This window comes from Chelonoidis abingdonii, chromosome 25 (assembly GCF_003597395.2).
Source record: "Chelonoidis abingdonii isolate Lonesome George chromosome 25, CheloAbing_2.0, whole genome shotgun sequence".
Lineage (NCBI taxonomy): Eukaryota > Metazoa > Chordata > Testudines > Testudinidae > Chelonoidis > Chelonoidis abingdonii.
This window is the reverse complement of record NC_133793.1, coordinates 53,982-68,881: the sequence shown is the minus strand read 5'-3', so window position 1 is coordinate 68,881 and position 14,900 is coordinate 53,982. Positions and strand designations below refer to the sequence as shown.

Here is a 14,900-nt window from a genome sequence, read left to right as displayed (position 1 = left end):
TTTCCCCTGCAAGGATCTGTAAATCCTCTGTTACCCTGCAGTTTCCCTACATGGCATCTGTCAAGGAAATACAATTTAAAAAGACAAAACATGAAGCACAATCCTGGCTTCAGTTTTCTTCCAGTCTCTCCTCCCCCATCCCTGTTGAGGTACTTCAGTCCCATTTTTTATGTATTCTCCCTTTTTTAATTGGAGCAGCATCTCAATCCCCTTGTTTTCTGTCACATTGTTCGTCCTCAGTGCTGTTGCTTCCCCAACCTTTGTTCTGGGAAATTTCTCACTGCAGCAAGCCCGTGATGGGGAGAGATGTTGGTTCCCAGAATGGGGGAAATGGAAACATTTTCTTCCTTCACATTGGGGAAGATACTGTCAACGCAGGCAGAAAGTCAGACTACTCGCATTATAGCTAAAGAAACTGCAGTTCTAGAAGGAACCAGGGCACCCACTTGCTCAGAAGCAATCCTATTAAGCCTGTAGAGTTGCTGGACTTGTAGAGTGAGGCTAGGCCTAGGGAAAATACATTCCTGAATTATCTGACAGCAGCAAGAGAACTTTTGGAGCATCTGATTAACACAGGCATATGTTTTTTGTATATTTTAGCAGGAAATGGGTGATTTTATTTTCTTTGACACATTTATTATGCCAAACTACATTCTGCTATCTTGGATAATTAAATACCTGAATCTGTTCAAGAGCTCACTTCCAATTCTTACAGCCTAGGGAAAAAGGGACAGGACTAGAGAGCAACAGAATTCTATGTGCAATTTCAGATGTTTTAGTCTTATCAACTCTTTGAGTAAGAGTAAACAAACTGATTTAAGCAACACCTCCATGCTGACAAACATGTTTTAGAAAGGCTGTCATTTTTTTCCCTTCATTAGTTATTAACTCAGAAGTTCACTTTACTTCAATAAAGCACCCTTTCTTCTCTATTAGGTCCAGTTAATTTTGACAGTTAACTTTTTTAGTGGAAGCAGTGTTTACTCTCAAACAAAGGAGGATGCTACTAATAAGTTCGTTGTCATCTCACTTTATTTGTGCAGCAAGATGGCGAGATCAAAAACATCTCTCTGCTTCCACTGTTGAGAGACCAGCAAAACACCCTGGAATGATATCTGCTACCATGCTCCACTGCTGGTTAAGTGGGCTGCAAAGTCTGACCATATGCACACACCACAGTAATACAGAAGAAGGATTATGCTGTAGTGCTCTGCTGCCTGTCAAACTACTTACATATTATTCTTTGGAGTCAACTGCACCCCCCTCCCCGGCAACTGCAATTCTATTGTCAACATGCACCCAATACGATTTTAGCTGTATGTTTAGAAACTTACTAAGGAGCCTAATCTAATCGACTCTCACCGTCCCTGATTTGAATGGGCTTTGAAAACAGATCCCTTTATAAAAATGCAAGCTGGGTGCAACATCCCTGAAGTCATGAGACAAGGTAAACTTCATACGCCAGAAACACTCACAGGAGTAAATGCATTTACTTATACACATTTTTAACAGTTCAGGGAAAAGGGGTTCTCTGCCCTTGATATACACACACACACACTTTACAGTGGGCATTTGTATGTTTAAAAGTCACTGGACCAGTTGAGTACACAAAGCATTGGGTATTAGGGAGAAAGAACTGAAGGGAACAGGGAGAGGACTTACCACTCATTACATGACAGATGAAGTTACACACTATGGAAGTCTGAAGTTATCAATAAATTAGATTAACAATTCACATATGCTGGTTTTCATACTATGGAAACTGTTGAAAAGATCAAGGAGACACTCAATATTTAAGTAGGTCTGATACAAAAACAGTATCATAAGCTGTTTATTCTGGAGGGGTATCAATACAGGAAATGCTCAAACTGCCACTCTCATGGTCATTTGTGTCAATGCCATTGGAAATCAATTTTCCATTCCTACATAGATTGTGCTTATTGCCCCATCCTCTAATTTAGAAATGGGATGAACTGTAGAAAATCCAGACTCCTGACATCAAGAAGTGAAGGATTTAGGTTTCCCCCCCAGGAAAATAGCTTTGACAAGTATAAAAATGTTACTCTAAGTGTCAGATATTAGGCTAGACATTTAATCGCTCTCATCACTGGGGCTGAGTAATCAATTCAAGGTTGAGAATGTTTTAATTTAAGCCTCTTCGGATAGAAGCACAGTGATAGGTGATGTTTCTTGCTTTTATCCTCTTTTCAAATATGGTGAGAAATAGTGAAAAAAAAATGTTGTCTGAAGCTAGGAAGTAACTTGTCTAGAACAAAGCTACAGCTCAGTCTTAACTGGACTGGAACATATGAGAGCAGGCAAACCTTGGCCTTACCTCCATTTACCAAGATAAGCAATTTTCTGGGATATTCTAAAGAGCAATGTAAGTACATCATCAAAAGGAATTTTATGGAATGTTTGGGTTTTACTAAAGTGATAGGCCACAGACCTTTACAAAGCAAAAAGCATGAATTTAAGATGTTTCTCCATAATATCCACACCACCAACTCCTTTGAAAGGCAAAAGGTTCAACTTAAAGAAAACTGGATATTTCACAGAAAACTAAAAATGAAGATTAGCAAGTCAAGGCAGTAATCCACATTACACTCAAGCATTTGTAAGCTCCACCAAAAGGGACATTTCTCCCATTTATATTATATCTGAGCTCTTAAAATAGGACTTCGAACAGGAAACACTGCCATGATCAGGCTAAAGCTGGTTTTCAGTTGACAATTCTAACTCCACCAAACTTCAAATGTTTTACAATAGTTTCAGTAGTCCAACATCAGTTAACAGGTTGCTCTTCCAAAAAGTTAGTGTTGCTCTTCTCTTGTGGAACACACACACACCAGACTCAGACAGTACTCTTATCCTGTTCTACAAAGTTAAACTTTGGAGTGAAGAGCTAGTAAAAGTTGGTCCAACCAGTTTTTAGTCTTCACCTAGACTGCATTTCTAGGTGTGCCATTGTGAGTCACTGCTTTCAAGTGTGGGGTGGTTGCTTGATTGCAGGTTCTATGGGAGACAACACCTACTTCAAAGACTTCATGAATAGCTTTGCGAAAACAATGGAAGTTGTAGTCTATCAAACCTGGGGGGGGGGGGGGAAGGGGGAGAGAAGAGGTAAAAAAGGTTCTTCAGTTCAGTATCTCAAATACCCAATGAAACTTAAGTTAGCATAAAGTAATTATTTAATTTATTAAGAGATTTCTGAGCAGTGGAAGACTTTGTATAAATCAAAGGGGTCAGAGGTAAGTTATCGTGCAGAATATTTAATAAATAGTGCCAATATTTATTTACGTTGTTTCACTTTTTACTATGTGAAGGCATCTGTTAGGAAAGTACAATAAAATATGCCAAAACAGTAGATCATGACGGAATCGAGAATCTACCTAAGAATCCTTCAAGGACCTGTTTAAAGCCACTGTCACTTGTAAAGCTGTCTTCCTCACCTATGTTAGATCTGTTTGGTCACTATTTCAGCATTGCTATTTGAAAAAAGAAAAGCGTTAGCAGTGATTTTTAGCGACTACTAATAAAAAGATCTTATATGCCACAGTTTACAAGCAGCCACAGAGGTTGAATAAAATGAAGATGAACAATGTAGGAAAAGGAATCATGTAGAATTAAATATGGCCAGAAACAATAATAAAGTAGAACCTCAGTTACAAACAGACCAGTCAACCACACACTTTATTTGGAGCCGGAACTATGCAGTCAGGCATCAGCAGAGGCCAAAAAAATTAATGGAATTTTTAAAAAAAGGATTTGACAAGGTAAGGAAACTGTTTCTGTGCTTATTTTATTTAAATTTAGAGGTTAAAAAGCAACATTTTTCTTCTGCATAGTAAAGTTTCAAAGCTATATTAAGTCAATGTTCAGTTGTAAGTGTCTGAAAGAACCACCATAATGTTTTGCTCAGAATACCAAAAATTTCAGAGTTACGAACATCCATTCCTGAGGTGTTCGTAACTGAGGTTCTAAGGTACACTACAAAAGCAGTATTAGGGATGGAATTGAACTCCTAATTCAGTAAATGATATTGTGAAAACTGTTTAAATCTAAGTTCAGATCAAAAGGCTCAAATTGGAGTAAGAACAAAGAATCACTAAACTTCGTAATTATTTTATAGCATAAATACCCTTACACTATTACGAGTGAATATAAACAGTAGCTCCTACTGATGTTTTTCCTCTCTGTGTTGCTTCAACTGATGTAGTTGTTACCGAGGCAAAATTACTCAGCCAAAAGTTAGGCTATCCAGCCCTTATATTAGTGGGAGCAGAGATCAGAATTAAAACTGTAATTTATTTCCACATACTGCAGAGAGAATGAGATGTCCTCACACTCATCTCTTTTGGAAGAAAAAAAAATTTAACTCAGAATGGAAGGCACAAAGATATCCAAGGTTTATCTTATCTGAAGGACACTAATGATGGTCAAGTTGCAAATGACTTTTAATTAGACCTTCAGTTGTTTCATAAATCAACATAAAATATCTTAAGTGACAAAATGCTTTTTCCTTAAAAAAAAAAAAAAAAAAAAAAAGCAGCTTTCAGTGAAAGTGCTTACCTTTGCGCTCAAAGCTTTCTTCTCTAAGAATGCAGACAAGTGCCAGAAACTTTGTCACTTCCTTTAAATATAGGACAGTTGTATTATTGAGTTTGATAATCGCCATAGACTCTTTATCATAAGCACTTCCACTGCCATCTTCCTTTAAACTACAATAATGAAACAATGGACTATTCAATATACACTGACAATTTAGATAGCTTTTCAGAAAAAGAACACTTTGTGAATGCCCTATCCCACATGGTTTTATATGAGAATGAAACATGAAGGAGTAGAAACTCAGCAGCAAATACATTTAGCAAACCCTGATACTCTTATCTCAAACCAGATGTGGGCACAAAATTTCCTTAATGTCAAATCAGCAACATTAAAATCATACCTCCAATCAATATCCAGTTAAGAGAGTAGGTTTGAAGCTAAGATTTCATTTTACCTTTGTATTAGAGAGATAAGGTGGTCACGTCTTCATAGTTAAGGTTGCCATTCAGATCTATCAGCTACCTATAACTCTGGCTAAAACTAGTTTGGTATCAAAATTGCTAGTTTCACTTAGTCAAAGAAAATTGGTCAAAACGCAAGTTCAAACATTAAGATATTGAATTTCGTCTCACTGGCTCCTCAATCAAAGACTGCTTATTACTACCCTTTAAACATACCATTAGTTAAATCTTACACACAGGCTACAGTTGAAGAAGTTGTGTTGTAATTAAATAATAATTGACATATAAGTGTGTGGTGACTACAGAGAAAAGTACAGCAAGGAAAGATTAAGTTTTAAGACCTTGTGAGGACATGCAGAATTATTTCACTGTCTCACCCTGATAATTAAACCAGATGGGTCTCAGAACCAACACAAGAGAAAAAGGCTAAATATGTCCCTGCCTCTAGCTTTCTTGTCTCAGAGCCAAGAAGTCTCAGAGAAAAGTCCTATGAAGAAACTGCTTTAGAGGAAATTTAGGCAAGAATATATGGAGAACTGTTCACAAGTACACCCCTGCCTCACAACTGCTTCTTGCATTTAAGCCACAGAATAAATGCATCTCTCATGAAGGGCTGTAGAAAGGAGTTTGGACATGACTACTGGAAGTGTGGTATGGGAGTCAGCACAGGACTCCACTTGGTCTGTTAGAATTCTCCCCCACCCCCAGAGTTTATATAACATAGGGTCCTTCTACAGTCAAAAGAAGCTTCCTTTAGCTCAAGTAGTAGAGGCCTGTGCTTTGAAATGAAATACCAGGGTTTTAACCCTGTATTTACAGAGGATTAAGGTTTGTTAATTTGTAGGAATGAATTCACTGCAGAATAGCACTCAAATGTGTTTTCTTGTATGAAAAAAGACTGTGTAGGGTTACAGGTAATTAAAGGTTACACTCATGGAACTACTCATTAGCAGCCATCACTACAGAGCTGCAACTATAATTCCATGATAAAGTTCTAGTTTAACATCCTCTAATTTATCCCTGGAAAAAAAGTATTTTCAGCCATAAAATTGCATATTTGTAATACACTGTACACAGTTAGATCTTATAAAGTCTAGAGTATAGGCCTACTTCAACTACTAGTGGCTTTGCCATCACGACCTACTAATTTGGTATAGCAAAGCACGCTTCAAAAGTCTTCTGAGTATCAGGCCACATAGCACTGAGCACATCAACTTCACTAGAAACTGCTGGGTGTTGGATGCTCAGAACTCCTGAAAACCAGACCACTTATTTGGGAGTCTAAATATAGACTTACAAAATTAATGTTTGATCCTTGTTTCTGGAACTCTTGTGCCTATATTATGGAAAGAGACAGTTAAGGGAAGGAAAAAGAAGATATTCAAGTATTTAGTTACCTTAAAATGGCAATGTAATTAGTTAAAGGAGCTGAATGAAGGTGTAACGTGTTGATACATTATAATGAAACCTGGATGTCAATTTAAAGGCAAGTGATTAAGAAAGCTGCAGTTACGTAAGTTTTAGTTGTGTGTACTTTTACCCCTTAGAGTTTAGCAACAGCATGTACGTACTCCAGAATAGACTTCATTTACTCTTTTCTCTGCTGAAAGTATTTAGAGCAGTGGCGTCCTCCACCTAGACCACTCGCTGTATCTATATGTGGCCTTGCATGACAAATTCGGGTTCTACAATATCTCACTTTTAATTTAAAAGCAGGGAAGTCTCTTGACCCCCACAGTTCCAAAGAAACACCTGTGTCAAATTGGGGAAGTTAACTCATGCAACACTGTCTTCCTGGTTGTATAATAACTAAGAAAGTGAACACCCCTGCCCGACAGTTAGTCTTGTGTATTAACTCAAGTCTACTGAAAACATAAAAAGCCAAGAACTATTTAACTGCTTCACTGCTCAGTGGATGAAATGGGTAGGGAGTAGGAATCTGGAGTTGTGGCATGGAAGGAAATCCAAAGGGGAAAAAAAGAATAAAGAGCAAAAGAAACAGGATAGAGGATGTAGAAGGAAAAAAAAAAAAAAAAAAAAAAAAGAGGGACAGAAGCAGTGGTCCTATTTGTGAGCCCATTTTCCCATAATGGATGCTGAATGTAATAAGGTACTGAAAGAAATACTGTATTCTATTTGTTTTACATAAAACTTCACATTGACATTATTTATACCTCACCCCTTGGGTCATAATTAAGAATGGAATTCAGCCTTCTCCATGAGTTTTACATCTTTGAGTGAGAGGGTATTTCCAAGCAGATATTGATACAGACTAAAAAGACATCATATCCATAGTTGCATTAAGGAAGCAGGGAGGGACAGCTCAGTGGTTTGAGCATTGGCCTGCTAAACCCAGGGTTATGAGTTCAATCCTTGAGGGGGCCATTTAGGGAACTGGGGCTAAAAAAACCTCTCTGGGAATTTGTCCTGCTTTGAGAGAGGGATTGGACTAGATGATCTCCTGAGGTCTCTTCCAACTCTGATATTCTATGATTACGGCCATATTCTGGTTGTGAGTCAAGAGAAGCTGAGGCACACACTGCAGCCATATATGTTTCATCTCTGGAGGAAAGAATGAATCTTCTTATTGCTCTAGCAACCACTCTGAGGCAGTGAGACATCCATTAGATACCACTTAGATGGGGAGTTTAGACTAGGCTGCAGAGGAAACAGTGTTCAGTCTGTCTCCATCAGAAAGATGTTAACCAAGGCGGAGCCTGGCTTGCTCAAAAAGTACCTTCCCCCAGTCAGAATCTTTTGAATCAGTGGTTTCATCGCATTGTTAATTAGTGCTCATTAGGAAAGTGCATACAAACAGAGGTGGATGGTATTGAATTTGTAGGTCTTTGTACAGCACTCTTCACCAAGCATTACAGATATTAATGGATTTACACTTAACACCACTGAGGCAAAATGTATTATTCACATTTTAAAGGTAGAAGCTGGGGCTTAGAGAAGTTAAGGTCAGAGAGGTCTGTGGCAGACTGAAAAATCTCTGATCTGCACAACCCAGTCCTGCTGCTGAACCAGAATACCATCTTTCCTCTCTAAATGGACCAGAGAAGCAGCTCTATAGTCCACTTCACCCTGTAGCTAAGGGGGCTGACATGTTTACATGAAGCTTGCAGTTCTCATCTACCATTTTATAGAGCATATCTTAAGCTAACTCTAAAAGTATGTGTCACTTACCCATATATACAAGACACATCAATCACTACATCGATCATGTCACAGCACAGCTCATATGACTGCATGTCCACAGGGGAACTGTCTGTCGCAATGTAGATTTTGCTGACTACATCAAAGAGAAAGGCTTTTTCAATGCCTGAATTCTTCAAAAAGAAAGAATTGGAGATGCATGCTGAGTCATCAGAACATCTAAATGTTAAGAAGTCTTGTGTAAAATTCATAGTTTCACATTTAAGAGCATGAAAACAAAATTTCAATTACTCAAAAGGACCAAAATGAGATTAAGATTTGAACAGTTTCCATAGTCTCCAGAGATTCTGTACAGGGCACTGCATCAGCCTGGAAACCTGTTAACTAGCTGCATTTTGCTAACTGAATCATCAATGTTGCAGTTTAGCTGACAGAAAATATAATGATGAATGATTTGCCATAAGAGGCCATTATATAAAGTTACCAAAAAAATTTAGAAGGCAGCATTTTAGAACCCCCACTACTTATCAGTTCATGAGTTTTTATGGTTAATAAAGACTAAATTTCACTACAATTTCCCCAAGGCCCTAACTGACAATTATTTCTCTACCTTCTAAAGAATTTTTCCTCTTCAGTGAGATGCTGCACATGTGCAAATGCCAATAAACTAGCCCTATCCATGAAATGAATTCAGTAATGAAAGGTGAAGGACAAATATTACTATGAACAAATTATATGCAGCAATGTTGTGGCATGTCAGTCCCAGGGTATCGGAGAGACAAGGTGAGAGAGGTAAGCTCTTTTTGGACCAACTTCTGTTGATGAAAGAGACAAGCTTTTGAGCTACTCAGAGCTCTTCAAGTGAAGAAGTCATTTAGGCAGTGGCAAATACTTTCTGTAGACTGAAGTCTACTCCTACACAGTTGACTCTCTCTGTAGGTACCAATCACACCATAAGTAGCCCAAATGATGTAGGGAATGGACATTCTGATGGGAAAGAGAGGGCAATTAAAATCAGCTACCATATTTGTGATTGCATGAAGAGTATCAGATATTACAGAAGTTAACATCAGAGAACGCTGAATCTATCACATGTCCTTAACAGTCACTTCTTTGAGAATATTCTGACTGGATGACCTAAGGTGCATGTACGCATACTGAAAGTCCACCAAATGCCTACCACAGGCAGTGAACAGGTTCTAATTAGTGCAATATAGATTTCAGACTATTTATGAACCAAAATAAGTGTTTATCGTAGCCTTTCCTCAGGTGGTTTGTATGCCACATCTTCCCAATTTGGGCACATATCCAGGACATCTCTCTGAAGATTATTCACTGGCCACTTCCTTATTAAGTTTATACTCCATGTTCTATTCTTCAAAAGTGTTACACAGCTCCCTTCCAACCTACACCTCCATTCTTATCCCTTTATCCGGCTAGGTTCCCACAGAGCCATATCAACATGATATCCAAGCACTTCCTTGTCTCCAGCTATACAGCATGAATAAGTGAGCGCACACACACACACACACACACACACACACACACACACACACACCCTTCACTCATTTCCTTATCATATGGGCTTTTTTCATGTTGCAACTATGATAACAGTCTCAATGTTTGCCATACACACTACTCCTCACCCAAACCCTTGTGTCATCTTTCCACTCTACTATTCTGCTTCCTCTCAGAGGTTATTTTCAGGAAATTAAAAAGGAATGTCAGTGTAATCAACAGAAACAGCAACACTGCCCCCCATGAGCAGTTTTCCCCTTCCTGACAGGGTGCAATTATCTGTAATTGACTAAAACCAGGTCTATAGTATAAACTTTCACCAGCATAGTTATGTCAGTGGGGAGTATAATGCGATGCGATTTGTGACTAACACAGCTGTGCCAGTAAAACCCTTAGCGTAGATGCAGTTATACCATCAGTGTGCTTTTGCTGGTACAGCTTATTTCACTGGTAAGGGTGCAAGAGGAGCCTGGAATATGCTAAATCCACAAAAAGCACAATTTTGCCAGTATAAACTATTTTAAAACATATGCTGTAGTGCACTTTTAAACTAAGGTTAGTAACTAAAAAGTAATAATATTGCACTTACTGATATAAAGATATTTAGTAGGTTTTCCAACGTTGGCAGCTGTGGAATGAGTTTTTGTACCACCTTACTGAAGGCTTCAAATATTGAATGATCATAGATACTGGTCAAATAAAAGCTGTGGGTTTAAAAACAAAAAAAAAATCCAAATCAAAGTGTAAATTGGTGCTGCAATAAATTGTCAAAGTTAAAAATTCTAACATTTTAACTCAATTGTTTTATCCAACACCACTCTGCTGCTACAGAAATGAGAAGGCATTTAGAGAGTTATTGGAGTAAGCATGCGATGATCTCCCATGAAAGCAGAGCGGAGCAGAGAGAGAGAGAGAGACAGACAGAGGTTTGGGCATGGTTTTCACAGCACCTTTTGCTAGCAGAGAGCGATTAAAAGTGTGTTAAAAGGCCCAGGCCATTCCCTTTCAGAGATTTAAATTTTTATAAAAACCTCCTGTTTTCTGCCACTTCGGTCATGTCTACAGCGAGATGGTGTTAGAATCAGTGACAATTTTTTTATTAGTATTTCTCCAAAGTAGAGATGGGGAAAGAAAGAAAAATAGACATTGACCCCAATGTGCTCTTAGACAGAACAATTTAAACAATTAAATATCAATAAGCAAATGACAGCCCATCAACCGTGACTCGTTAGCATGAACCATGAGTAAAGAAGAAATAAAAAGTGAGTTACACAGACACGAAAAAAATGCTTTAATACTTAACGGAGCCAAAACTTGCAATGTGCAATACAACCGAAATTTAAATTAGCATGGAATTGGCAAACAAAATAAAGCCAAGATCATTTATCACAAATTATATTTTCTTTTTTGACAACTCATTTAATTTTAATTAATGCTTAGTTCTATATCAGTGAATGTTCTACGGTGTATTTTGGTAAGACTGAAGTAGTCTTTCTAATCTTAGTATCAAGTGTTGACGAGACCTCATTAAAGTCCCTCGTATTAAATCTGATGAGAAATGAAAGAAAAAAAAGTCAGTTTAATTTACACAGTTGTGAGATTGATAGAAATTTTGACATGTAACACTCACCTAAGATGAAGTTTTTCAAGCCCAGCATCTGCAAGATCATCATTGGCTCTCTGATGAATATCCCTTTGAGTTTCTATTTTATGGTCATCTGACAGACCATCAACTTTATGAATAAAAACCTCAAAGTTCATTTCTGGATTGACTTTGTAGGCTTTAGAAACTGTAATGTGGAGTCTCGTTAAAGCTTCCATGTAGTCATCCTGCATATAAGTGTAGACAGGGGGTTAATGTCACAGCTGTCAGCCAATTAACTGATCGTCCTTTGCTATCCCCCTTCTATTCCACTCTTTGCACACGTACAAACAAACATTTTATTTCCATCTTTGAATAGAAGCATGGAAGAAACAAGCAGGTTTGGAAAAACAGAAATCCAGGTAGTAAGTTCTAAATCCTGTCCTGTTACCTTTAAAGAGGATTAGATCTCATTCACAACATAAATGCACTCACTTTAAAAAAAAAAAAAAAAAAGGACAACAGGGATATAAACCCTACTCCTGGGGGAATTCTGCACCACTGTGCATTAGCACAATTTATGTCCCCCACAGATTTCTTTGCTTCCCCATAGAAAAATGACTTTTGATGGACAAAGGGAAGCCACAAGCGCGGTTATGCGACCCTTCGCAGTAGTATGTTTCGGGGGTCCAGGGCAGCCACCAGAGAGATAAATCACTGTGGAGCAGGGGGCGGGACTGGGAAAGACCAGCTGGTGGTACCTACCCTGTGCCAGGCTCAGCTGCTAATCCCAACTGGATTGTGGAGGATGGGACTTCCTCTTCCCCTGCACAGCATCCGGGGTCATGTCAGACCCACCCCCACATTTCTCTCCCAGCTACAGGAAGCTCTGCAAATCCCGCCCTCCCCCTCAACTTCCTGCAACCATTGCTCCTCAGATGCAGGGGGAAGGAATCACTGTGGAGGGAGCTGCTCCCCCATCCACCCAATCCCTGTGCATCTCCTTCATACCCAGACCCTCCCACCAAGCCTCATGCCCCCGCACCCAGGAAACGCCCCCCCCCCACATGAGCCCCACTCTCCCTGCATCTGGACCAACCCAACGAGCCACCTGCACCTGGCTCTCCACCCCATTGAGCCCTATTTCCCCAGCATTTGCCCCCCCCATACCCAGACACACACACTGCTGAGCCTGAGCCACCTTCACCCAGACCCCCCTGCAATCTCATTATTGTTGCACCCAGATCCCGCCCCTGCACTTGGGGATCCCCCACTAAGCCACCCACACCCAGATTGCCCCACATAGAACCCCTCTCATCTCCCCCCCCCCACACACACACACACACTAAGCCCCTCCACACTTGGATTCTGCCTTGCTGAGCCTGCCTGCCTACACCTGGCAAGGAACGGAAGGGTCCTGGGGTGCTTCTGGTGCAGGTCCAGTCCTTGTGCTTTGTCAGGGTTGGGTGCAGCCTCTCTGCTGAGTCCATGTCCCAGGGGACAGCTGCACTGTGATCTCCCATCTCTGTGAAGCTAGTGGCCTGTGCTCCCCAATGCCATGCTGGAGCCTCCACATTTATTTGACAAATAAAATTTGCAGAATTTTAAAATATTGTGCACAGAATTTTTAGGCACAGAACACCCCCAGGAGTAACACACTCAAGGGGTCAGCCAAACACTAAAAACTAAGACAGAGGATATTGGACTATACTGACTCTCTGGTTTGGTCTAGTACAGGGGTCAGCAATCTTTCAGAAGTGGTGTGCCGAGCCTTCATTTATTCACTCCAATTTAAGGTTTCGCGTGCCAATAATACATTTTAATGTTTTTAGAAGGTATCTTTCTATAAAGTCTATAATATATAACTAAACTATTGTATGTAAAGTAAATAAGGTTTTTAAAATATTTAAGATGCTTCATTTAAAATTAAAATGCAGAGCCCCCCGGATCGGTGTCCAGGACCCGGGAAAGGTGAGTGCCACTGTACCTATCCCTGATCTAGCACAACAATTCCTATATTCATTAAAGCGACTAAGCTATGAAAGTAAGGGGCCAGTATCAAAAGTAAGCTCAGGTTTAAAGAAAAAAAAAAGTGATTGGTTCTAGCCAGTGTTAGATTTTAATTTGTAAGAAAGGTATTTAACAGTCACCAGCCCCCTCCACATCAAATAGCAAGAAAACGCTCCACCGTTATTAACTATTTATATCTACCTGTGCATCAATTACATATATCAGTGCCCCTGTGCCTCTGAAAATCATCTCATAATCAAATGTTGGGTCAAAAAAGTCCATTTGTCCAGGAAAGTCCCATATCTGGAAATTCACGAAGGAACTGTTGGATATGTCATCTTTGTAAATCTTGTTGGTACTCTCCAAAAACAGGGTCTCATTGGGAGACATTTTATGAAACACCACCTGTTAAAGGGAAAGTGAAGACTGATGGTCAAATCTTCAAAAGCCAAAAATCATCAAGTTAAGAATGCTGCCTCACTCTTTCAGAATGAGCAGAAAAAGTAATAATGACCAGAGGATAAAGCCACGCCGTCAGTATGCAACTTGCCAGTGATATACAAGTCTCAGAATGGAAGAAAAGCTTTAAAAACACATAGCAAATATTGTTTATTTTATCTGATGAAGGAAATTAACCTAAAGTTAAGTTGCACTAACTAGTTTTTCAATTATGTGGCTTTTACAAGACTGAATTATCCCATCCCCCACTCAGCAAAAGACAAGTTGCTTCTATTCCCACTGTATTACTGTAATACAGTGCCCCGAGGTCATCTGTGTACTGCCACTGTAACTGGGACGCTATAACCAGTCTTGTGGTTGTGGCCATGTAATACTACAAGTCTTTGGTTCCGAAAGTGTTCCCACTTTTCATTTCAGTGAGATAATTAAAACTTGGGCACCTTAACTAAGGCCTTGGCTACACTGGAGAATTGCAGCGCTGGTAGTGGCTTTACAGCACTGCAACTTACTTCCCATCCACACTGGCAAGGAACTTACAGCGCTGTATCTCCCTGGCTACAGCACTGGTTGTACTCCACATGGACAAGAGGAATAAAGAACTGGTGTTGCAGCGCTGGAGTGCCAGTGTAAACGGTGATTAATCTTACTACGCTGTAACTGACCTCCGGAATTTTCCCATAATGCTTTTAACTACAGAACTCTCTCTTTTGTTATGACGCCTCTCTTTGTTTTGTTGTGAACTCTGGGCTCTCGGAGATGCTTATCTAAAAAACAAACAACAATTGTTTGCTCAAGTAGAGGCAGGCAGGGAATGTCCACAGCAAGTGTTTGCTTGAGGGGGAAGTCCCTCAGAGCAGCTGCTTATCTGGTCTGAAGGCTCTCTGCATTTAAGAGTGAAAGAGAGGGGTGGGGGAAGTGGCTGGAATTTGCAAGGCAGCGAGCTGACAGTGTCAGCTCCAAAAATACACACACACACACACACTCTCCCCCCCCGCCCCACGCTCCCTGTCACACTCCACCCCACCCCCCTCTTTTGAAAAGCATGTTGCAACCACTTGAACGCTGGGATAAGTGCCCACAATGCACCATTCCCAACAGCGCTGCAAATGCTGCAAATGTGGCCACACACTGCAGCGCTGGTAGCTGGCAGTGTGGCCACA

General features: G+C 39.9%; 1 protein-coding gene across 3 annotated transcripts in view; it reads right to left on the bottom strand.

The window, feature by feature from the left end:
- Nucleotides 1-1,792: 1,792 nt before the first annotated feature.
- RRAGC (Ras related GTP binding C) overlaps nucleotides 1,793-14,900 on the bottom strand; it is a 24,388-nt gene continuing 11,280 nt past the window's right edge. For all 3 annotated transcript variants that reach the window (XM_032775918.2, XM_075060850.1, XM_075060849.1), the window contains 6 exons: nucleotides 13,483-13,686; nucleotides 11,320-11,519; nucleotides 10,279-10,393; nucleotides 8,202-8,344; nucleotides 4,573-4,721; nucleotides 1,793-3,091 (listed from right to left, as the gene is read on the bottom strand). In XM_032775918.2, the coding sequence (XP_032631809.1) occupies nucleotides 2,943-3,091; nucleotides 4,573-4,721; nucleotides 8,202-8,344; nucleotides 10,279-10,393; nucleotides 11,320-11,519; nucleotides 13,483-13,686 (960 nt within the window). In that variant the 3' untranslated portion in view covers nucleotides 1,793-2,942. The remainder of the gene's footprint in view (nucleotides 3,092-4,572; nucleotides 4,722-8,201; nucleotides 8,345-10,278; nucleotides 10,394-11,319; nucleotides 11,520-13,482; nucleotides 13,687-14,900) is intronic.